At 32.8% G+C, this 22,738-nt stretch overlaps 2 protein-coding genes across 7 annotated transcripts in view; one reads left to right on the forward strand and one right to left on the reverse strand.

The window, feature by feature from the left end:
- LOC123675235 (nuclear hormone receptor FTZ-F1 beta) overlaps positions 1 to 12,402 on the forward strand; it is a 63,371-nt gene extending 50,969 nt beyond the window's left edge. For all 6 annotated transcript variants that reach the window (XM_045610575.1, XM_045610577.1, XM_045610576.1 and 3 more), the window contains 6 exons: positions 1,979 to 2,381; positions 8,768 to 8,994; positions 9,363 to 9,620; positions 9,689 to 9,941; positions 9,996 to 10,150; positions 10,694 to 12,402. In XM_045610575.1, coding sequence (XP_045466531.1) covers positions 1,979 to 2,381; positions 8,768 to 8,994; positions 9,363 to 9,620; positions 9,689 to 9,941; positions 9,996 to 10,150; positions 10,694 to 10,783 — 1,386 coding nt within the window. In that variant the 3' untranslated portion in view covers positions 10,784 to 12,402. The remainder of the gene's footprint in view (positions 1 to 1,978; positions 2,382 to 8,767; positions 8,995 to 9,362; positions 9,621 to 9,688; positions 9,942 to 9,995; positions 10,151 to 10,693) is intronic.
- A 501-nt stretch (positions 12,403 to 12,903) lies between these two features.
- LOC123675233 (E3 ubiquitin-protein ligase HERC2) overlaps positions 12,904 to 22,738 on the reverse strand; it is a 36,174-nt gene continuing 26,339 nt past the window's right edge. Inside the window, exons 36-59 of the mRNA XM_045610570.1 lie at positions 22,402 to 22,644; positions 22,018 to 22,173; positions 21,536 to 21,967; positions 21,318 to 21,440; positions 20,691 to 20,846; positions 20,351 to 20,507; positions 20,135 to 20,293; positions 19,603 to 19,770; positions 19,291 to 19,539; positions 19,007 to 19,230; positions 18,667 to 18,935; positions 18,395 to 18,606; positions 17,366 to 17,567; positions 17,108 to 17,285; positions 16,560 to 16,683; positions 16,367 to 16,496; positions 15,255 to 15,489; positions 14,897 to 15,174; positions 14,599 to 14,810; positions 14,316 to 14,540; positions 13,988 to 14,261; positions 13,765 to 13,928; positions 13,238 to 13,482; positions 12,904 to 13,139 (exon numbers count right to left, since the gene is read on the reverse strand). Coding sequence (XP_045466526.1) covers positions 12,990 to 13,139; positions 13,238 to 13,482; positions 13,765 to 13,928; positions 13,988 to 14,261; positions 14,316 to 14,540; positions 14,599 to 14,810; positions 14,897 to 15,174; positions 15,255 to 15,489; positions 16,367 to 16,496; positions 16,560 to 16,683; positions 17,108 to 17,285; positions 17,366 to 17,567; positions 18,395 to 18,606; positions 18,667 to 18,935; positions 19,007 to 19,230; positions 19,291 to 19,539; positions 19,603 to 19,770; positions 20,135 to 20,293; positions 20,351 to 20,507; positions 20,691 to 20,846; positions 21,318 to 21,440; positions 21,536 to 21,967; positions 22,018 to 22,173; positions 22,402 to 22,644 — 4,965 coding nt within the window. The 3' untranslated portion in view covers positions 12,904 to 12,989. The remainder of the gene's footprint in view (positions 13,140 to 13,237; positions 13,483 to 13,764; positions 13,929 to 13,987; positions 14,262 to 14,315; positions 14,541 to 14,598; positions 14,811 to 14,896; positions 15,175 to 15,254; positions 15,490 to 16,366; positions 16,497 to 16,559; positions 16,684 to 17,107; positions 17,286 to 17,365; positions 17,568 to 18,394; positions 18,607 to 18,666; positions 18,936 to 19,006; positions 19,231 to 19,290; positions 19,540 to 19,602; positions 19,771 to 20,134; positions 20,294 to 20,350; positions 20,508 to 20,690; positions 20,847 to 21,317; positions 21,441 to 21,535; positions 21,968 to 22,017; positions 22,174 to 22,401; positions 22,645 to 22,738) is intronic.

Consider the following 22,738-nt stretch of genomic DNA (forward strand, 5'->3'; position numbering starts at 1 on the left):
CAAAAGTCTTGCCAAATTAAAGACAGTTTGAGCTTCTTCACTCTAAAAATAAATTTCATCTTTTTGCCAGATTGCCTGTCTGTGTGGGCAGGGTGGCCGTCAGACAAAATGAAATCTCCGTTGACCGTCGCGTTTCGACGACTTTTATCTAACCAATCACAATTCTAACAAAAATGTAGCTCCGCCCAGAGATTGCTATTGGTTAGATAAAGTCGAGACGCGGCGGTCGACGGTGACTGTCCGAGGAAAGCGTAGCTTCAAATGCTCGAATTGTTCACAGTAGAGGGCGGAAATGAACATTTGACAATAGTAGAATATGCCATGCCAATTCCACCAAACACACAGCAACATCTTCTGTATCGGTTGCGGATGAGAGTACTAGTACTCCCAAACTTTTCTAGATTTTTTTTGTCAGCTGATAGGAAAAATTCAATATGTACTGGAATATTCACTTTCTAATACAATATATTCAATAGATGAATTCATACAAAGTTGACCTCCTAATTTCTTGTTGTTTGGCATTTAATGTATTGATGCCCTGGATACAAAGAGCTCAAGACAGGAAGGAATGGGTAGAAATTGGGGAGGCTTATGTCCAGCAGTGGACGCAGAGAGCTGAGTGCTAATGATGATGTATTGATGCTGTAAATATTTGTTACTCCGACTATGTGTTCGTACTTGTAGTATGACACTCCTAATATAGTTGCCAATTCTTGGTGAATTATCTTCCCTTCTGCGGCGTCTTTTTCTTCATATTCGTTACCGCAAACATTTGACATCGATCCACGATATAATAATAATAATTAACGTCTTTATTTCATCCTCAGCGGAATCAAGCTAGTAGCTTTTTCACTTAACTGAGGACCATAATATATGTACATTAAACATAATCAGCAATGGCTAGAAGAAAACCTTCGATTTCTGGATACATTCCACATGATGTGAGCCAATAGTTCGAAGCTGATTCTGGTTCACCCCCTATATGTCTAGAGACTTCTCCATCTTTACAGTTTTTCTGAAATTATCTGTTGGTTGTATGAAACATGCTCCTAGTGTAGTTGTGAAGATGTTTATTCGTCTGCTTCACATGATGTTTTGTAAAACTCTGACATACTTACTTGGTCTCTGAAGTATGTTCGTAGGCTTTCTATTTGCCCAAGTTCCATGATGTCCAGCAGAAAACTGCCTCCTTTATTATCGGCAGTCCTTTCAATGTTGATTTTGTCAACAAAGTTTTTATTTTATGTTGCATGTTTTCTTATCTGTTTTTGCTCCAAGAACTATACCGAAAGAGTATTTTTTGAAAGATCCGGGGGTTTGGCTAAAATGTTTTGAGATGAATTTTCAAATTGCGATGAAATTGAAGAAAATAAAAAAAAGTGGACGAGAATAAAAACTTGGTGGAAAAAATCATGACTCGAATTCAGAAGAAGTCGAACAAGAAGATGAAAGTGAAAGTTTTTTTTTACAATATGAAGGTTATCATAATGAAAGGTGCTTTTATATAGAAAAAGATAAAGAAACTAAGTGAAGAAAAACTGCAAAAATAAACAATTGCGATGAACAAGCCCGTAGGTACTCTTCTTGGACTTGATCCTGATCTGCCAAGGCAAGAAAATGTTGTCGGACGATGTCAACGGCAACTAGTCACTAATCACAAAACTGTCAAAAAAGTATTTGTAGTACGAAATCTCATCTTTGTAACACCTTCAAGTGAAACACGATCTGATTTAAACAACGCGAAATATTATACAGAGATAAAACACAAAGCGACAATACGTTCAAGTTGAGCCTAAAAATGGCGAATGGGGCGGGGCTAAACCATAGAACCTAATAAAGGATTTCTTTCACCACACCTAATATTATGATTAATTTATATCATATAATATTCCAATACATCCGATACATCAACATTATTTATGTTTGTTAAATCGTTTGTATAGTTTGAATATAAGTTTAACGCAATTTTTCAATACAGGGTCGTCATATGCACAACATCCATGGTAGCCCACTCCATCACAACGTACTTTATCGAAGTCTTCAAGAAGATTCACCCTCGCCTTATTCGAACGATAACGATGGCCTGGATGAAGTAGAAGAAAAGACTGGCCTAATCCACACCTCACTGCCCGCTCAACCAGGCATCTCAAGACAGCAACTCATCAACAGCCCCTGTCCCATATGCGGCGACAAGATATCTGGTTTTCACTACGGTATTTTCAGCTGTGAATCGTGTAAAGGTTTCTTCAAGAGAACAGTGCAAAACCGAAAGAACTACGTTTGTCTGAGAGGCGCTTCTTGTCCAGTTACAGTGGCTACCAGAAAAAAATGTCCAGCGTGCAGGTTCGAGAAGTGCTTGCAATGTGGCATGAAACTGGAAGGTGAGGAATATTTTTATTGCACCTCTCGCGTGGTGACACATTGTTTGAAAAAGATTAAACATTTAGTTTTAAATTCCTTACTAATCATTCATTCCATCTGGCATGGAAATTTGAACAAAAGCTTCAATTTAAAATATAAAGAAAGAAGTTAATTGGGAAAAAGTTGAAGGAACCTAATTTTAAATTGAACCTAATTGATAATACATAGGCTTACAAATTTGCTTCCGTCGTTTTTTTCTCCAAAATTCGAGGCTTTATTGTGAAAAACAGGTTATTTATGATTCAAAGTGTTGTCTATTGCTGGCCACTATCTTCTCCCATCTTTCGGGCAGCGTACGAATCCCGCGTTAAAAAAACTGGTCATCTTTTGAAGCAATCCACAAGTCGACCCAATTTTTTACTTCTTCATAAAACTAGAAGTACTGGCCAGTCAGGCCGTGTGCCATTGATCGAAACAAGTGATATTTCGAGGGAGGAATAGACAGCGCAATAGAATTTAAAGTTTCTATGAACTTTTGGTAAATTGCGGTAAATTACTTGATTCTGATGAATTCTTACATGATATCGAACTAAGGGCTCCGCTGATTTATATTTTGAAAGCCAAAACCAAACATAGGAAATTTTTTATTGAAGTAATAACAGTCACAAGGACACATCTGACAGCTCTCTTTTATTATTAGTATTATTTTTAAAAGAATAGCATTATTCTTACTAACTATAATACATAAAATAACATAAGTGCAATTAATACCTACATTAATTTATGGGAGAATCACAAAATTACATATATTTCTGTATCGATTTACTGAATACTAGTCAAAGAGACTATTCCGATAAAATTACACAAAAATCTCCATTAGAAATGGTCTTTTGGGCTTTTTAACGGCAAAAAGTCGGTATAGTTTCGAGACAATATATAATAATAATAATAATGTTTATTTGAGAACGCTCTGTTACAAATAAATACAAAGATAGATAATCTATCTGTGCGTAATAAATATGAATACATATATTACAAAGATTTTAGTAAAATTAAACTTAAATCTTCCAAATAGAGAAAAACGACTGAGCCTTGAACTATGCAAGTGAGAACTTCTCATATACTTCATGTGTTTTCGGTTTTTGTTGCAAATCAACCTTGCCTCTTCTGGTATTGGAATGAAATAAAAAATAGTTAATTGGCTAACGCTATTGAAGAGCTATTTTTGCATCACAATTAACCATACCTACTTTCTCTTCATCTCTTTTTCGATTAAGGAAAATCTTATTTGAATACATTGCCAATTTCCTCTTTATATCAGCTTCTAATTCGTCTTTTGGTTTTGACGAATCGAGGTCATTGTCAAGGTTAAAAAAATCGTTCATTAGTTCAAATGCAATCTGATGAAATTCAAACAGCGTCGATGCCTTCTTCCCGGAAGTTAGTTCCTCTGTCACTCCCGTTAACATTCAAAGTGAAATGCTAATAATAATTAATATTAACCACGCATGAAAATTTAACTCATTGTATCTTACTGGCATAATTTACGAGAACTTTTGAAAATAATATGTAATATATTACAACTTATCGAAACGTCGTCGTTTCAATGTGCTATTTCATTTCATTGAATGAGCTTAGTTGTCCTTGTGGCATTTCGTGAATGAGTCGACCAATCCGTTGTTTCTTCAGGCAATAATCAAATCGTCCTAGAGCTAAATCACTCGAGTAAATATTAATAGCCATTGTAAGATAATTAAGAAATAACTGAATGATCAGCGGGAAAGTGATTATACAGTGTATTGATTATGCATATTAGCACAGAACATTTATTTCGAAGAATGAAATTGATGGTGTTTTTTTGAAAACTGGATTTATATGTTGTGATCTTTTTGAAATTTGCATTTCAAGATGGCTTTTGTGAACCGTGGTGTTCAGGAACTCGTTGCAAAAGGTTGAAAAACACTAAATTTTACGGTGTCGTGTATAATTGTCTTATTTTATGGAATAATTTAAGTCGTGTTTGAAAATGTGAATAAATTTTCAGAAATTCATATTCGATTATATGCCTAAGGCTTTGCGGTAAATAAAAAATTGTATTTACTATTATTGTGGTACCAAACTTAAAAGCTGAATCAACCTCACTCTTGTCGAATGGTTTTTTAATAAGCGTCGTTTGAGGTACGTTTAGACAACCAAATTGTCATATCAGGAATTGAAGATTGCTGTAATTGCTCCATTTTTTATTTATAGTGACTTCGAAGGGACTTTGGCCCCTTCGTTTTTGGTAAAAATTAACTAGCATCTCAGATACCTTCAAGAAGGAAACTTTTCGTATATGATAATGACAACATAGTTGTTGAAATGTACGTCGAACAATTATTAAAAAATTCCGTGAACAAGAGTGTGGTTGTTTCAGCTTTCAAGTATTGTAGCTATGCATCTTGTCAATTGCATAGCCATACGTCCGTAAGGTGTCAAGAATTTTTTTTATTCGATTCTTAGCTTTTGATAAAACTTTTTTTTTTTTGTTCAAAGCGACAGTTCTTATAAGCCGTTTGAAATATTATTATTCAAAGGATAAATCCTTTGGCGCTTTTGAAAAAACTTTTCTAAAAAGCTTTTCCTTTCATGCCCAATGACTTAGTCTTCGGCAGTATTACACAATGAAATTTAAAATTTTCTATTATCAACCCCATTGAGCATGTTTCTCTTTATTTCTCTTTATCCAATTTAAATACAATGACTGATAACTCTAGCCAAGTTTAGATATTCTCAAGTTGAAGGAATTGAAATAACATTAAATCCTTAGTGTGCCTTATGCATTAAGCATTCTTGGTTGAAGGAATCTCAACTTGATTTTACTTAAATTGCCAAAGATGCTGAATAGAAGAAAAGGAAGCCCGCAAAATATTATTTATACTTAATTATGCCAGTGTCGCTCATAGCCTGATCCACAAGAAATATTTTGTCATTTTAATTAATCGACTAAGCGGTATGATGGATTTTACAGGGTGTGTCCTAATTGCGGTACGAAACTGATTCATTGGGCCCTTCAAAAAAAAATTCAGATGTAATTTAGCCCTCACTAGATTTAAATTATAAGATCCAATGACGTCTCAGTAGGCAGTTAATAGTTATTTGTTTTACTAGGCAGCAAAGTAGTAGATTGACTGACGCGGCTGATAGCCGAGCGTAGCGAGGCTAGGAATTCAACAAAGACATTCAATCTAGTTTGCTGCCGAGTTGAACATATAATTTTTTCTTCGATTGTTCATAATGATATATGTAGGATATTGTATTTTCAAATAATTACATTTCACAATCTTTTTTTTTTTTCTGTATGAATAAATTAAAACGAAATTTTATAGAAATCGCAATTGTTAGAATGGTTGGTTGATATGGAAATGTATGTGTCCATGATAATTATAGTTTGACTACTTATGAAATATCTGACTGTTTTTTGGAAAAATATCGGATATATTTATATTATGGACAATAATAGCTACTTAGAAGTACTTTCTTCACCAGAAATAAGGAAGGTAGCAAAAAATGTCGAATGTTTTATTGCCATTGAGAATAATCATTCAGCTGCCTAGGCTGGAAAGTCGTTACTTTGCTGCCTAGGCAGGAAAAATAATACTTTGCTGATTGATATGTGCTGTCAATCGGTGAAAAAATATTGATGGCATTTTTATAAATACGCTTTTTTATTGTAAATCACACCAAAGCAGCCACAGAAAGTTCATAGGAACTTTTTAAATCGAATCGCCGTCTGAAGTGTCGTTCCATACTATAAAAATTCAAATCTACAATTAATTTTGGAAGAATAATAAACTAATGTTTAAATTTAGTGTTCATTTCTACTAGATAAATAAATTAACGCTTACTAACAATGGTTGTTCAGTATGCCGCTACTATAAAGTAGCGAAAACAAAGGCTCATATTTCTCCATTAATCCTGAACCATTAATTAATTCTTCCAGTTTGCCATCAATTCGATAAATAACTAGTTTTATTAATTATTTTTTTCCAAGACACTCCTTCGAACACCTGATACATAATTATATAGTGTTAGCTTTGAGCAGCTCTTGGCATAAAATAAGGATCGGATCACATTCGGCGTCCATTTCAAATTATCAACTATGTTCTTTTTTGACAAGGTTTCTTTCTCGGTCCCGGATCGTAAATGAATTTATATCTGAATTTATTACATCGAAATCTCGTCTTGGGAACCGGGTGTTATTATTTTTTTCTGTCCTGGGGGGTTCCATATATTCTGTTTGGGAGGTCCGAAATTCTTTCCTTCTCTTGCATCATCGATAATTGATGAGATAACGCGGAGAAAGTCAAGGTTGCGAAGGATGAAGAACTGGAACTGGACTCGAGAATGAAATGATCCTAATGGGATAATGAGATTGATGACATCATTTCTATGGTAGAGTATACGATAGAAGGTGTCGTTTTCATTTCTGCAAAGTCAAACATTAAGTTGAATCGTTGAATGGGTTGAAGTTTTATACAGGGTTAGAACTATTTAGAGGCGTACTTCAGAGATATTGAAAACCGTTAGAAATACAGGGTGGCTTAAATAACAAAAAAATTGTGTTATTTAAGGATTGTTGTGTAGGTGTTAACAGATCCAAAATATCTCCAATGGTTCCCGAGATATCTCGAAAAAACTAAAAATCAAGATTTTTTTTCCTTATAACTCATTTGTTTCTGAAGATAACTTCACGAAATTCGGTTTGAAGCATAATCCAATATAAAGATTTTTTCTGTTTTCCATTGTTTCAGAGACGCGATAGCCAATTTTTTTCTTATGGACGCCATATTGGATCTCCTTATGATGTAATAAAGAAAAAAAATAGGAATGTATCACATTCTACCAAAATATCTAGTCTAGCTAAGCAAAATTGAACTTTTTATTTTTTTTTTAGTAGTAGAGTAGGCTGGAGCCAGAATTGTCAAATGAGTTTGTTGACAGTTGTTATGTGAAACCATCACTTGAGTTATTTTCAATTATGTAGAACAATTTCTACAGATATTGCCAGTTGTACGCTATGTACTGTTGGTATCAACATGATTATGTAATTAATAGGACGTTACTTATCAAACAGGATTTAAGTTTTTACAAAAATTATGTGATGGTTACACATAACAACTGAACGAAGTAACAAGTTATTTGACAATTCTGGCACTAGCCTTATACTTAACCAAAAAAATAAAAAGGAAATTCAAATTTGCGTAGCTAGACTCGATATTTTTGTAGAGTGTGATATATTGTTGAATTCGCAATTTTTTCCTTTATCACCTCATAAGGAAATCCAATATGACATCCATAAAAAAAAATTGCTATGGCATCTCTGATACAATGAAAAACAGAAAAAAATCTGACGCCATTAAAATCTCTATATTGGATTATGCTTAAAACCGAATTCTGTAAAGTTATATCCAGAAGCAAATGAGTTATACAGAAAGAAAGAAAATCTCGATTTTTAGTTTTTTCGAGATATCTCGGGAACCATTGGAGATATTTTGGATCTGTTAACACCAACACACTAATCCCTAAATACCGCAACTTTTTTGTAATTCAAGCCACCCTGTATTTCTAACGGTTTTCGATATCCTTGTAGTGCCCCTCTAAATAGTTCTAACCCTGTATAATGCAGAATAAGAAAATCGGAGAATTTTTTCCAAAATCATAAGAAATTTTATGCGAGAGCATTGTATACTTTACCAAATGGTTTATTTATATTGTTTTCTGCCATTTTAAAAGAATATCTCAACTTTTATGAAAACCAAAGTTTTTGTTGTACCTATTCAGTATCATCGTTATAATATATATATTTTCGATATCATGGTTGTATGCTTAAACTTAAGAGAAATGAATTTTTAGTTTCATTCTTATATTTCAAGCCTTGAAAATTTATAGATCATATTCTTGAGGTTGAAGTATACTGCGATATAATTACCGATGTTTTTATCAAATTTCATACAAATACCCCTGAATATAGTTGAAATATCCTAATAAAGATTGGCAATCAATCTGGCAATCATAATTCTAGAAGTCACTACTCTAAAAATGTTGGTGAAACTACAGCTGAACCATCTTCTTAAATCCTTCAGCCAAGAATTTTGTCTACTACCAACCGATCTTCTGCTCTGTATCTTATCCTCAATTATCAACGTCAGTTGCTCATATTTGGCTCCCCTCATTACATGCCCAATATATCTACTCTTTCGTTCTTTGATGCCAATGAAGAGTTCAAGTGGTTTATGCATAAAGGCAAGATTTTATTCCACCGTATAAGAATAATTATTAGATTTCATTAGTGAGTTGAATTAATCTGTGAAATTCAAGAAAATTATATTTTTCAAATAATTTTAATATTAACTGTTCTTTGCAGCCATCAGAGAAGACAGGACCAGGGGTGGTCGCTCAACATACCAGTGTTCATATTCTCTTCCACCGTCGTTAACAAATCACTCCGACTTCAGGAATAGTTCCTCGGATATGAGACATACTATGAATGACCATTCTTTAACTGTTAAATTAGAACCTTCAGAATTTAGTCATTCTCACCATCGGCGAAGTGCAATCCCAGGCTCAAAAGGAGTCCCACCATTATTGCAGGTAAATTTGGCAAATTTCTTCAGGCCACACCTTTCTGTTGAGTGAAAATTTGTATTTAGTTGAGTTTGAAAGTAAATCGAATTGTATGTGATATTTCTAATATTGGTTAAAAAGTTTTCTTACTAGAATTTCTGATCTGTATCAAACCAACAGTAATCTGTTCTTATTTCTCATATACAAATCTGTGACCGCCTTCTGATAGATTTGCTTTATTTTATTTAAAAGATAATTAAAAGGTACAATAAAAAAGTAAAGTGAAAGTATGGAGATTTTCAAAAAAAAAAAAAGATTCTCTACGTATTTGATAGTTCCAATTGAAATATTGTGAATTATGAATTTCAAAACTAACATGATTTTAATAATAATAGGAAATAATGGATGTGGAGCACCTTTGGCATTATAATGAAACTGAACTTCAAAAACTCAACACTGAAGGACACTTGGGCAAGGAGAGCGGAAGTGGCGCAGTACATAATTTGGCCAATCATCCTCTTCTAGCTGGTACAGCTATAGCTTCATCTGAAACCAGTCCTGACTTTGTTGCTAATCTTTGCCATATAGCTGATCATAGACTGTACAAAATAGTCAAATGGTGCAAAAGTTTGCCATTATTTAAAAATATTTCGGTAAGTTTCATCCGAAGAATCATTGTTCACTGTTTCCTTTTTTTTTTTAAATTGGTATTTTTTTATAGATTGATGATCAAATTTGTCTTCTCATAAATTCATGGTGTGAGTTACTCTTATTCTCTTGCTGTTTTCGATCAATGTCAACTCCAGGAGAAATAAGAGTGTCACTTGGAAAAAGTATCACTTTAAACCAAGCTAGGGAAATGGGTATGCAACCGTGTATAGAAAGAATGCTGAATTTTACTGAACAACTTAGGAGGCTAAGGGTAGACCAATATGAGTATATTGCAATGAAAGTTATTCTACTTTTAACTTCTGGTAAGACAAATACAGAGAAAAATAAAATCACAAGTTAACTTTAATAATTTACAGATACTTCTGAATTGAAAGAAGCTGAAAAGGTTAGAATATCTCAAGAGAAAGCATTGAAAGCTTTACAAGATTATACCCTAATTCATTATCCAGAAAGTCCTTCTAAATTTGGGGAGTTATTACTTCGAATACCTGAACTACAACGAACCTGTCAGGTAAGATTTGGAAAGCTAATTTTCTTTGTGGTCAGGATAATCAATAAATCGGTAAAAAAAATTGCCTTGCTGCTTTATTAAGTTAGGTTATTCAATAGTATAAAAATGATTCTCCTATTAATTGAGATCTTCATAAATTGGACATAAATCTAATATTAATTGCAGCAAAAAAATGATTCCGTTATTGTAGAATAGCTCTATAAACTCGAATGATTAACACATATTATCAAGAAAAGAAACAAACTGGGTTAGGCAAACTTAAAATGAGGTCAATTCAATGTTACATTTTTGTTCCTTTGCTTTAGGTGTTTTGCTAAAATTGAATTCTAACCTCAAACAGATTGATATAGTGGGAATGTAATCAAACAAATTATTCTTCACAATGAAATACTATTAAATAATAATAAGTATAAGGGCATTGTATGTAGATTATCTTTATATAATGGTATCGATATCTTCAAAAAGACTTTCTTGTAAAGCTCTGCTCCTTATTGTCAATCAGAAATTTTTACTGTTAATTATTTTTTAAATTTGTTTTCTCAGGTTGGGAAAGAAATGCTAACTATAAAATCAAAAGATGGAGAAGGACCTAGCTTCAACTTATTGATGGAGCTTCTACGTGGGGACCACTAAACAGTGCCTTATAAGCTTAGGTGGTGGGGTCATATTTACAGACAGTATTGCTTATTACTAGTTGCTTTAAGTGAAACTATTTCGTACTTAGTTAGGATAGTGCTGGACACTTGCCTTTCCCTATGATCTATGAAAGGGGATGAATTTATAAACACCAAGAACATCGAAACGGTGCATATTTATTATGTATTTATAAAATTGCCACAGACTGAATGTTGATAATTACTTATGAACAACTCCAATTTTAAAACTCGTATCAAGTTGTTGAACATTATATTTAATCATCAGATGTGAAAATATAAACAATCATTATTATAAAAAATGTTTCGGATACTTTAATATTAGATCTCAATTTGAATAATTAGCTTTTTGTTGTTTTTGAATGATCATTATATGCTCATTAATATTGAAAGTTGCCATATTGGAGCTCATTAGTATTGATTAATTTACTTGATTCGTTTTCTCAAATAATTTGTTTCTGAAATGAGATTATATTCGGATTCAATATATCTTGGAATAAAGTCAAAATAATGAAGAAGTATTTCAACATTTTTGGAAAATCTGATCATTTCAGTTACATGGTTTTACCTTGGTTTAATGAGAACCTTGATGCAATAAAATGTACGAAAATCATTCCAATAGCATGACAAGGAGAATGTTTTCAAACTGCAAATATTTCTATCAAATGAAAATTGTTTTTTCAATTATATATAGATATAGAAAATATCTCATTGAACTATTGTTGTAAATAGTTCTACACTGACAATTTTCTTAATTTATTTACATTTAAGTAGAATGAAAATCCTTATTTTTATAGTTTACTACACTTATATATATATGAAACTGGGAACAAGTTTATCCTATACTTGTACGGTATCAATCACAAAAATTGGGGATAAATCGTTGCATCAGTATTATAGTCAATGTGTTTTATACTTTTATAAACGAAATGCTGTTCAATGTTGTCGTCAATTGTCAATTTTTGCAAGAATTCTAGAAATTGAATATCTATAAGATATTATTGATTTGTAGATAAAATTTTTCCATTTCTTCCAAACTAAATGAATTACTTCATTGAGCGCTTTGTCATGAAGAGTTAGAGAGGATGATTTTTGTAGAGATACGTCTTGAAATTCTTCAATGAATTGAATAAAAATGTACCTTGTTATCCATATTCATCCTATCACAATACAGGGTGTCCAAATTTATGTGCCCAGTGATTGTATCACTTGTACTTAAGGATGTTAAAATTTTCATGTTGATATTATTCGTACTATGTAAATTAGTCATAAATTTTTTTTATAGAACAATTCGAAAAATTAATTATTACATTCACAGAATGTTTACAGTTACAGTTTTCGTCTTAAAAAATCGTTGAATTTTTATTTGAGTTTAGATTCTGCTACTTTTTAAAGAGTTTGCAAGTTAAAATCTTGGATCTGTTTTGTTTGAATGTTATGCAAATAATTTGTTGTTAAATCCAGTGTCAATATTTAATAAATTATAAGACTTTAAGGGAGGCCTTCAATGGCTGCATCAAATGCAGTATTAGCCCTTTTTACTTTTGTATTTAATTTTGTTAGTGATTTATACGAAATGTAATAAATTATATTGATGAATCTCTTGTATTCATTCCATTATGTTGGTGTAAAAGAAACCCTATTCATGTTATAAAGTATATTGCTTCAAAATTACATAAATCATCAAAAAAAAATTTTTCTTCATATAGAAGTGAAGAAAACCACCTGACATTAAGCTTGTGCATAATATAATTCATAAAGAAAATTTGTAAACTAGAAGCAATTATACAATTACGTTTAAAAATTTATTTGACTAGAAATATTTCGGCTGAAATACCAATATGAAAAAAAAACAATACTGAAAACTAATATAATTTCAATAAATAGATTCGATGACTAATATATTATAACCTACTCACTTGCATATTTTGATTCTACTTTCATTATATCAATGATATACATTATTTTATTAAAGCAAATAAAAAAAATCACTTTCATTTAAAAAATGAAGAATTAACATTAAAATATTCAACTACATTTTCCTTTCGAAACTATAAAAAACCAACAAGTAATTTCAAGATTTGTCAAACATTAACATTATAATTCGGAAAATTCGAGTTATATTAAAATGAAAAAGATACAAGAATATAGTTTAAAAGTTTGGACGAGAGGCGTTATACGCAGAATTAATTGCTGCTATCCATCTCTTGATCACTTTCTATATCTGAACTCGAACTTACAGCTAGATCTCCTGCCATTGCCACTCTAGCATATTCATCTTTGTCTATGGATTTACAGAAATGAATAGCATATTTTAGCTTCTGTTGGAGCACATGCTGAAAAAATAATAGTTGAATAGAATAATAATAATAATACCACATATAAATATTGAAAACTGATTAGCAGCAATCAGTAATAATCTTACTATTCTTACCTTGCAAGAATATCGAGGCATTTTAAGCAAGAAGAAGCAAGTATAACTTTCTGGAAGGAAATGATCTGGCGGCGTATATTTATCTAGTATTTGAATGACAAAGTCTCGTCCTCTGAAATCTGCAATTGTTCGGGGCAGTCTAGTCCGGCCCCAAACAAATCTCAAAAATAAAGATCTTTCCTGATTTGTGAATTCTTCCATTACTTCCCAGAACCATTGAATCAGTGGTGCTGAACTGTCAATTCCTGAGAACAACAAATATAATCTATTAAGCTAAATCAATAAGATATATAAAACTCTGATATTGAGATTGAAGAATAAAGAATATTAGATAGAGTTGGACTCAATGATATTCATATTTTATTTTCCCGATACAAATCTCCAAAATTATAGATATAATCAAGCTGAAATCTACTAGATACTTGGTTATAGACTTGTGTTCAGAATATGGACTTTAGTTATAATAATGGTTTGAAAAAAATTGTATGAACACTAATCAGAATAAGTGCGCATTTTTAATACATTACCTTTGTATGAAGCTACTGATTTCAGCAGAGATAATGGAATATCTGGGGAACCACAAATCATAGTTTCAAGCTCATACCCACTAAACAAAGATAATAAAGGAACTGGCACAACTCTGGACATACCATCCTGAACAGCTTTGATTTGTTCATCAAATTCATGGAGTCTGAAAAAAAATAAATAAATTAAGAATGTTAAAAATCTAAATTGAGCAAGTGAGTTTACCTGAAGTTTAGGGCAAGGCGTACATATTCTAATCTATTTTCATAAGTAATCTTTTTATATTTTGTACTTAGGGGAATGTCAATACTGCAGGAAGAAGGTGTACTAAAAGGCATTTCTAAATTTTGGAATAGAGGTTCATCAGGTCCCATATCTCTGATACAAAGAAGGCCTGGTACATAATCTCTGTCGATTTCTGTTAAATCAGCTGGCGTCAATTCCATTCCAGCTAATTGCTTCCATACAGGTTCAGCAAGGTTCAAGCTTAATGGAGAACCTGAAATCACTTCTTTAAGTAAATGTTCATTTCTATATTTTACTATTTATTTACCAGTTCTGATTGCTATACCCATCAGTACACCAAGGAACCGAAACATATTTAGATGAAGACATGATTTCGCAGTTGGATTGAGTATGAAACAGTCCCGATTAGCACCAGCCTCTTCTCTACCATTAGGAGTAGGTATAAGAAGAGGCAAAGAACCATTTTGTAATTCATCGCACATCTCAGTTATGCTTTCATTGTAACCCCCTCCACAATCATCGACACTTTCACCTATGAAAAGAATCGGTTTTAGCATAATGATAAAAGTTAATTTTCGATTCAATCTTACCTACAAATTCTACTTTCCACACACGATGTGGTAGTGCTAAGGTTTCTGAAGTTAATAAAGGTAATTTCTGAACCATCTGTCCAAATACAGATTTCATTCCATCAATACCAGCAAGTCCTCCTTTAGATCTAGATCTTTTAACTTGTATTCGATTCAATTCTATGATAGGACCATGATGTTTCTCTCTGACCATAGTAGATTGGACAACTTTTCTGTTGAAAAAAATATCTCTTTATTATTGAAAACCACATTATAATTTATAAATTTCATGTAGAAGTTTTTCAATAAAAGTTCTAACCGGAATGTAGCCTCTTTTATGGAGTAGATCAGAATGCTGCGCAGCTCATGTAGTGACTCAGGTCCGGTAATTGGAAACATGGTGATACATGGACAAATCAGTTCAGAAAAATAATGCAACAATATTAGTCTTTTGTGTAAAACTGAGGTTGGAATGTCCTGAAGCAGGTCATATTCTAGAGGTGTTATCACTGGTACAGCACAGGATGAACCGGAACTTATTGTTGACCAAGCCAAGGTATGAGCTGAACCACAAGCCACGTTAGTAATTTTTTTACCCTACAAAACAATTTAATTGTACAAATAAAATTTCAACTGAGTACCTAAAAATATCCTTTGAATTTGAATAGTTATTTTACCTGCAGGGCAGACACAAGTCTTGGTCTCTGTATAGCATTTGTAGTACCATCACCTAATTGACCTTCATCATTATCACCCCAAGTAAATACCTCTCCTTCATCTGAACAAGCAACGCAATGAAGAGAACCAGTAGCAATAGAAATTATTTTTTTTCCTTGGAGAGCTGAAACTTTCTTGGGACGCCTTACATGATCGCTTGATCCATGTCCTAGTCTATGATAGTCTCCCTTACCCCTGCACAACATTTATTCAAAATTAAGTGTGGATCAACGGTTACTGAAAATTTCATTTCTTCAAAAAATTTTAATATCCCAAATCTTCTTTTTTTCATTATGTTCTGACTACTATTTACATAAAAGATGTTTTCATGGTTTGATATCTCAAAATACAACTTAAATAAGGATTTCAATTTTTATCATAAAAACAATTGTTTTGCCATAACTTATTTTTATATCAAATGAATAATCTCAATCAAATATTTTTAATTATTCTTTATCATACTGATTATCGATTTTTTGAACAAAAATTGAAGCAAAGTAAGTAAAGAGATAATTTTTATTAAAAAAATTTAACAGTATAATTTTAATTATTGTGAGATAATTGAATTTTTTGGTGAAATATTAATAATTTCTATATTTCTTCTTTCTTTGTGCAAATTGATATTTTATTTAATGTCTCATCTATTTAAATATTGTAGCTTTGTGTAATAAATACAGCTATGGAAAATCATCCATGAAAGATAGTATGTATATAACTATATAATAACCATTTGAAGCTTCATGTAGAATTTCGTGCTGATAGCGTCATCAGTACTCGAGAAAACTCAAGTAGAATATCAAAAGTACAAACAATATTTTAAAAGATAAGACCGATTTTAAATTTTGCATGTTATATGAAGTATGTATAATATTTTGAAGCCTCTTGCGGAGTTTCGTGTTGATATCGCCATCAGAATTATAAATCTACATCCAAATGCATATTTCAAATTATCTAATAATTCGGTTACAACCAAGTTGAGATTTGGCAAGTTGATATTATATAATAAAATGTAGGGAACCCTCTTAAAAAATTAGATTTTCTCAAAATATACCTTGTAAATTTTGGAACTCACCAAGTATAAACACTACCCGATCTGGTAAGAGCAACTGAAAATTGGGAACCACATTCTACTTTTACAACTCCCAAACCAGCTAAACTTTCGATTTTCATTGGAATTTTACAACCATCTGAACCTCCTCGACCTGAGATAAATGAAATTTAAATGAAAAACAATAAATTCATTACTAATGACTAATAATTTGTACCTAATTTGCCATAATCTCCATCGCCCCAAGACCACACATTGTCATCATCAGTAATACATAATGTTTGCGCATCACCTGATCCACAAGCTACATCAATTACTCTATATCCCAAAAGAGCTTCCACCTAAAACCAATTGGTTCATTGTTAAATTCGACAAACATTTATAAATAGGATAATACTGTTCACTGGTGGTAATATTCATTTTATAATTAAAAATATTAATTTTATCAATAATAATGTTAATTGATTTGTAACATGAGCAATCAGGTCAAAATGTGGAATACAAGGTAAAGCAGAATGCAGGCCCTCAGACCAAGTAGAGGGGAGGAGTTGGTGCTATTAGAGGTTGGTTCTTACAGCTGTAAGAATACAGCTATCTAGAAGATGTCACTTAAAATTTGTTTTCACTTCACTCTTCAAATTTGGGACTGCAGCCGGTGGCATCCTGTATTATCCTTGGATAACTCATCATGTTATGTATGTTCATTTAAAATGAATGTTCATGTAGTAGAATAAATGATAATGATGATCAAGAGTTCATACTTACAAGTTTTGGTTTTAATTGGTCCTCACTATCTCCATGACCTAATCGACCATATCTACCTTTACCCCAAGTGAAAAGTTGTCCTGAACTTGTGATTGCGGCAGAATGAGCCCCTCCACAAGCTATATCAACTACTTCATACCCCTGAAGGGCTTCAATTATTTTAGGAGTTTCACATGAGCTATAAGTTGAAATTCTTTCCTTAATTTTCGAACTTGTCAACTGGGATATTCATCAATGACAAACTTATTCAATGCTTACGTTCTAGTTCCATGTCCAAGCTTTCCATCATCTCCTTCGCCCCAAGAATAGACATCATTGTCTGAAGAAAGCGCAAGGCAATGTTTTCCTCCAGAATTGACTGTTATTTTTTTAATGTATATGTGCTGAATTGATTCTATCAAAGTGGGCACTAAAACAGAATCTGTACCACCTACTCCTAATCTGCCCCCCGCTCCATAACCTATACAAAATTATATAATATTAATGTTAAATCAGTTTATACTAAGTAATGGTTTCAACCTAACCAAACCTATAGAAAATTGTATAATATCAATGTCGAATCAGTTTATACTAACAGGGTGGCCATTTGAAAACGAAACAGACGAGATTACAGACGAAATAAAGTTTTTCGATAGAAATGCTCGGACAGGTCGATTTCTGTTTCGAGGGGGACAACTTAAGATGTAGGTTACGGACGCATAGCGCTTCAACCCTTACTGCTACAACCCCCACCCCCAATTTTTGAATAGGGAAGATGGGGTGAGTGATACCTCAATTTAAAGGTATTTTTATACTGATTTCAGCACAGTAATTGTTTTTTCATTTTATGGATTAGTTCTCGAAATATTCATGCGTTAGTTAGTTAGGAAGGAAGCCACAGTCATGGTTGTTTTGAAGCTCAAAATGTCGATTTTTCACAAAACACTACAAGTGCCATGAAAACACCACTTCATTTTCAAATACTTAGTTAAGAATATTTCGAGAACTAATGCATAAAATGAAAAAACAATTACTGTGCTGAAATCAGTATAAAAATACCTTTCAAATGAGGTATCACTCACCCCATCTTCCCTATTCAAAATTTGGGGGTGAGGGTTGTAGTAGCAAGGGTTGAAGCGCTATGCGTCCGTAACCTACATCTTAAGTTTTCCCCCTCGAAACAGAAATCGACCTGTCTGAGCATTTCTATCGAAAAACTGTATTTCGTCTGTAATCTCGTCTGTTTCGTTTTCAAATGGCCACCCTGTATAATGAAGTCAACCTGCAAATTTACTGAAATAACATTACCTGTAGAATAGATTTTTCCATCAGTTGTAACAGCAAATAATGTTTGTTCGCCACCAAGAAGTTGTATTGGTCTCAAAGACGATAGTGCCTCACAAGCAGTTGGTACTTTCACTTTGGCGCCATCAATTCCGCCCAATTGACCTCTGTGGTTATGACCCCATCCAAAAATTGTACCAGAACCACCCCAAGACAAAGTCCAATCTTCTGGTTTCCTTTATGAATTTTTGTACAATGAGTTGAAAGCTTTCCATTTTGAAAACTTCTTTACTTACCTATTTAACCAAATAAGAAGTTGCTCATCATGTTCTTTTTTGAATATCGAATGTTTTTCATGATCTGAATAATCCCCTCTGTCGTAATCCTTATCAGATAATTTTTTTCTAACATCTTCACAAAATGATAAGGGTAAGGGTTTTCTATGAATCAGAGATTTCGCTATTCTTGCAACTGAACAGTAACGTCGGAACCAGGACCATTTGTGATTATCAAGGATTTCATCCCATTTGTCCATTTCAAGATCGCAAGCTAAGGCTATTAATGCCTAAAATATAACACACCAATAGAAATATCAAGATACCTGTAAATACGTTGCTTCAATGTAAATCAACTCACTTTGAAGAAATCAGAATGCATCAAATGCAAACCAGCTCTAACTGATATATCTTCATATTCATATTGCCTCAGGATAGCTTTCGGAAGCTCTTTGAACAAGACTCCTAAAGCATTATCTGGTGCTTTAAGAATTTGTATTTGAAGATTCGGTGTACTTAAGTTGTCTTCTGTTCCCATCAATAGTTTATGCAATTTCTTTATAGACCACATCCTTTGGTTTGCAGCTGAATGAAAAAACGCAAAATGTTTGAATAGAAATTCAAAATATGTACTTCAAAACTCACATAAGGAACTCAGTTGAGAACAAGAAGCTAAAGCTGCAGCTAATCTAGACATCAGAAGTGAATTTGCAGCCTGATAAAGTTTAGAATCAAGTAGCTTCATCACCATATCCATAGATGGTTGACTCAAAACAGCTCTATCTGATCCTAATTCTTTAGTACCATGATTTGAAGTTACTGGATAAACAGTAAATTTCCATCCCCAACCATTAACAGAACTGTCACTAGTAAAAGTCCAACGTAATTCATCACCTAATGAAAATATACAATTTTATAGGAAAACATTCAATAATGTAATCTTATACTTGAACTCACCAGGAATTCTTAATTCAGAAGACCATTCAGCACGTTCTCTTCCTGACCTTGTAGCCACAATTCTTCCTGTTCCATCAGTAATTGTTAATGGATCATGTCGTCTTTCAGTGGAACATCGACAATCGAACTCTACCCTAAGAGCATCTGCACCAGGAAGTCTAACATGCCCTGAAGTTGAGATCATAGATTAAGTTTTCATTCATTAATCAATTCTAGACACTACACTCTGAGCCCCTTACTGTGGATCAAAGTATCAGTTGGGATCAGCAGTAATGCTCTGTATCCAAAATCAAGTAAAATAACGAAAAATAAAAATCATAAAAAACAGTTAATCACAAAAATCTCCAACTTTCTTAATGATTTTCAATGTTTGAACATTAATACACGACTTATTTTTCTAATTCCAATATTTTCAACTTTTGAGCCCCAAAATGGGACCCAAAGAAATTTGGTCGTCTCTCCTCAACTATCATTTTGGAACTGAGATTCAATTTCTGAATAAGTGAAAATAAAGATTTGTGATGTAACTAACCTTTCAATGTGACATCATCCACATACGGATGACTAGATTCTTGAACCACAGGACGAGGAGCACTTGTAAGTGATTGGGTACTATTTGATGTATCTTCTAATTCGGTTATACATATTTCAAGTAACATAGCACCAATTGAGGGATTATTACTTCCCATAGCTGTAAATTGCCAATAAAGAAAATATGTTGCAAATAATGAAAACCAAACAGACTTACTTATAAGGATTGATGATAATATTTCTTCTGATTGGTCATTTTCTACTCTATCAGCAACTGCTAATTTCAGTAAATCAACCAGTAATCGTGCATCACTTTCATTAAGCAAAGATGTGAAATCGTCTAGGCCAGCCATTCCACCATCATCACCAATAACCTAGAAAAAAAACCATGAAAAAGCCCGGGATATTCCAATTCTGTCGATAAAAAATGCCAAATCTGATTATGAGAGTGAACTTAACTGATAAGAAAAGATTATCATTTTAATATTGCAAATCAACTGTGTTGCCAATTTGCATTCCCTCTGAATTTATTAACTATATACAAAATAGCTACTTACTTCAGCATGCGAAGTCAATGTTGCTGCTATAACTGACATTGCACTTGTTGACATCCTAGAATGTTTAGAAGAAAGACTAGCAGAACAACTACTTGCTGTCATCGACTGCATCAAAGCTAGTTGATTGTCTTCAGTTTCCGGAGTGGCAGGGTGACTCTAGGAAATTTCATTCAAATATTAGTATTCTTCTTCTTGATAGTGCCAATCCGTTATCAGATATTGGAGACCATTCTGGCTATTGTGACCTTATTAGTATTAAATAATCAAAAAATATGAATGCAATATATAAATAAGTATAATTCTGTAAAATAATCACTGTTGCCTTCAATAGACTTATATTAACCTAACTCCAAATTGTGTATGACCAAACTGTAGAAAGGCGCTCTCAAATATTTTAAGATATTTTCAGAAGCATAGAACTTGTGTGAATTAGAAGAACGGGTTGTGTTCTGTTTAATTTTTTACTGTGTCACATCGCCACTTCAGGCACATCTTTATTAATTATTCACCCATGAGTGATTAGTTGGGCGGTCTCAGAAACCAGAGAATTTCTTCGCCTTCAAGGCTTGGCTTCGATTACATTGAAGATAATAATAGCAAACTTACTTTCATAATCTCCAAACTTACATTAATAGCAGCCATTTCTGCGAAAGATACTGGAGCTTCCCCTCCTCCAAATGCTATTTCGGTATTATTGATAATTATTGAATTTGTGCAAGATTTTTCAAGGATAACATCAGGGGTTTGAATCTATTAAAGAAAATTCAATATATAAACAAGCATAAACAAATAATATGAAATGTTATAATAATAATTTGAGAATACTATACTTAATATTAGCCTACCTTAGTTTCATTATTCTTCATATTAGTGTGGCTCCGCAATGCCTTGATAATTGCCTGTCTTAGCTGGTGTATATGCATAGCATTTAAAATATGTTGCAAAGCCTGCTGCTTAGCCGTATTGCTTTCAAGAGACATTACAATCGAAGATAAAGTTGGAGCATTCTTTGTATTATTTCTGGAATTAGTTTTTTCACCATCATACAAGCCTAATATAGACGATCCCAATGGATCTTTTGCAACAGGGAAGATGACTGGTTCTATTTTAGAGTTGTTCTTAGTATCTTGTAGAGTCCAAGCAATAGAATGTGAACTGCCACAAGCTACTCTATTTATATGAACGTCTTCAAATCCATGAACTAGTGCAGGTTTTCTATTCACCATTGTTGATCCATTTCCTTGCTGACCATGATCATTATCTCCCCAAGCATATACCTATAAATAAACCCTAGAATTTTTATCTCGAAAATAAATAATTAACAAACCTGGCCATTTTCTGTAACTGCCAAACAATGGAGAGCACCCACAGCAACATGGATTATTTGCTTGTCTTTCAAAGTATCAATAATAGTGGGTTTTCGGACATGCTGGTCATTTCCATGACCTAATCGGAAATAATCTCCTTTTCCCCAAGTCCATATCTGAAAATATATACTTGAATCTGTTTTTTATTCAAAGAAAATCCGTTGAAACTGATATTAAGATTACTCTGATTTTCAGATATATGTGGAAATTGAAATAATTGAAAAGGCTAATAAAAAATGTTTCCTCTGCTCAATAACAAATATATATGTTGAGGAAATCACAAGAGAAAAAAAGTATTTACTGAAATAAATTACAATTGAATTTTTTTTTATGTTCAGTCCTACCTCTCCTTTTTTGGTGAGGGCTAATGAAAATTGAGCCCCACATTCAATTTGAATTACTTCTAGAGAGTTGAGCCTTTCAATATTATGTGGTATATTACATCCTTCAGAACCACCACGACCCAATTTTCCAAAATCGCCATCACCCCAAGAAAATACTAAACCTTCATCTGTTAGAGCCAAGGTTTGGGCATCTCTAGAACCACATGCTACTTGTACTACACGATGACCTACCAATGCTTTGACCTATAAAGGGATGGTATAAGGTTTTTTATTTTATTTATAATGAATATCCATTCATACTTATTACCTGAAATGTTTTCAGCTATTAAGAAAACCT

The sequence above is a fragment of the Harmonia axyridis genome, chromosome 3, assembly GCF_914767665.1.
Source record: "Harmonia axyridis chromosome 3, icHarAxyr1.1, whole genome shotgun sequence".
In the NCBI taxonomy this organism is placed as follows: Eukaryota; Metazoa; Arthropoda; class Insecta; order Coleoptera; family Coccinellidae; genus Harmonia; species Harmonia axyridis.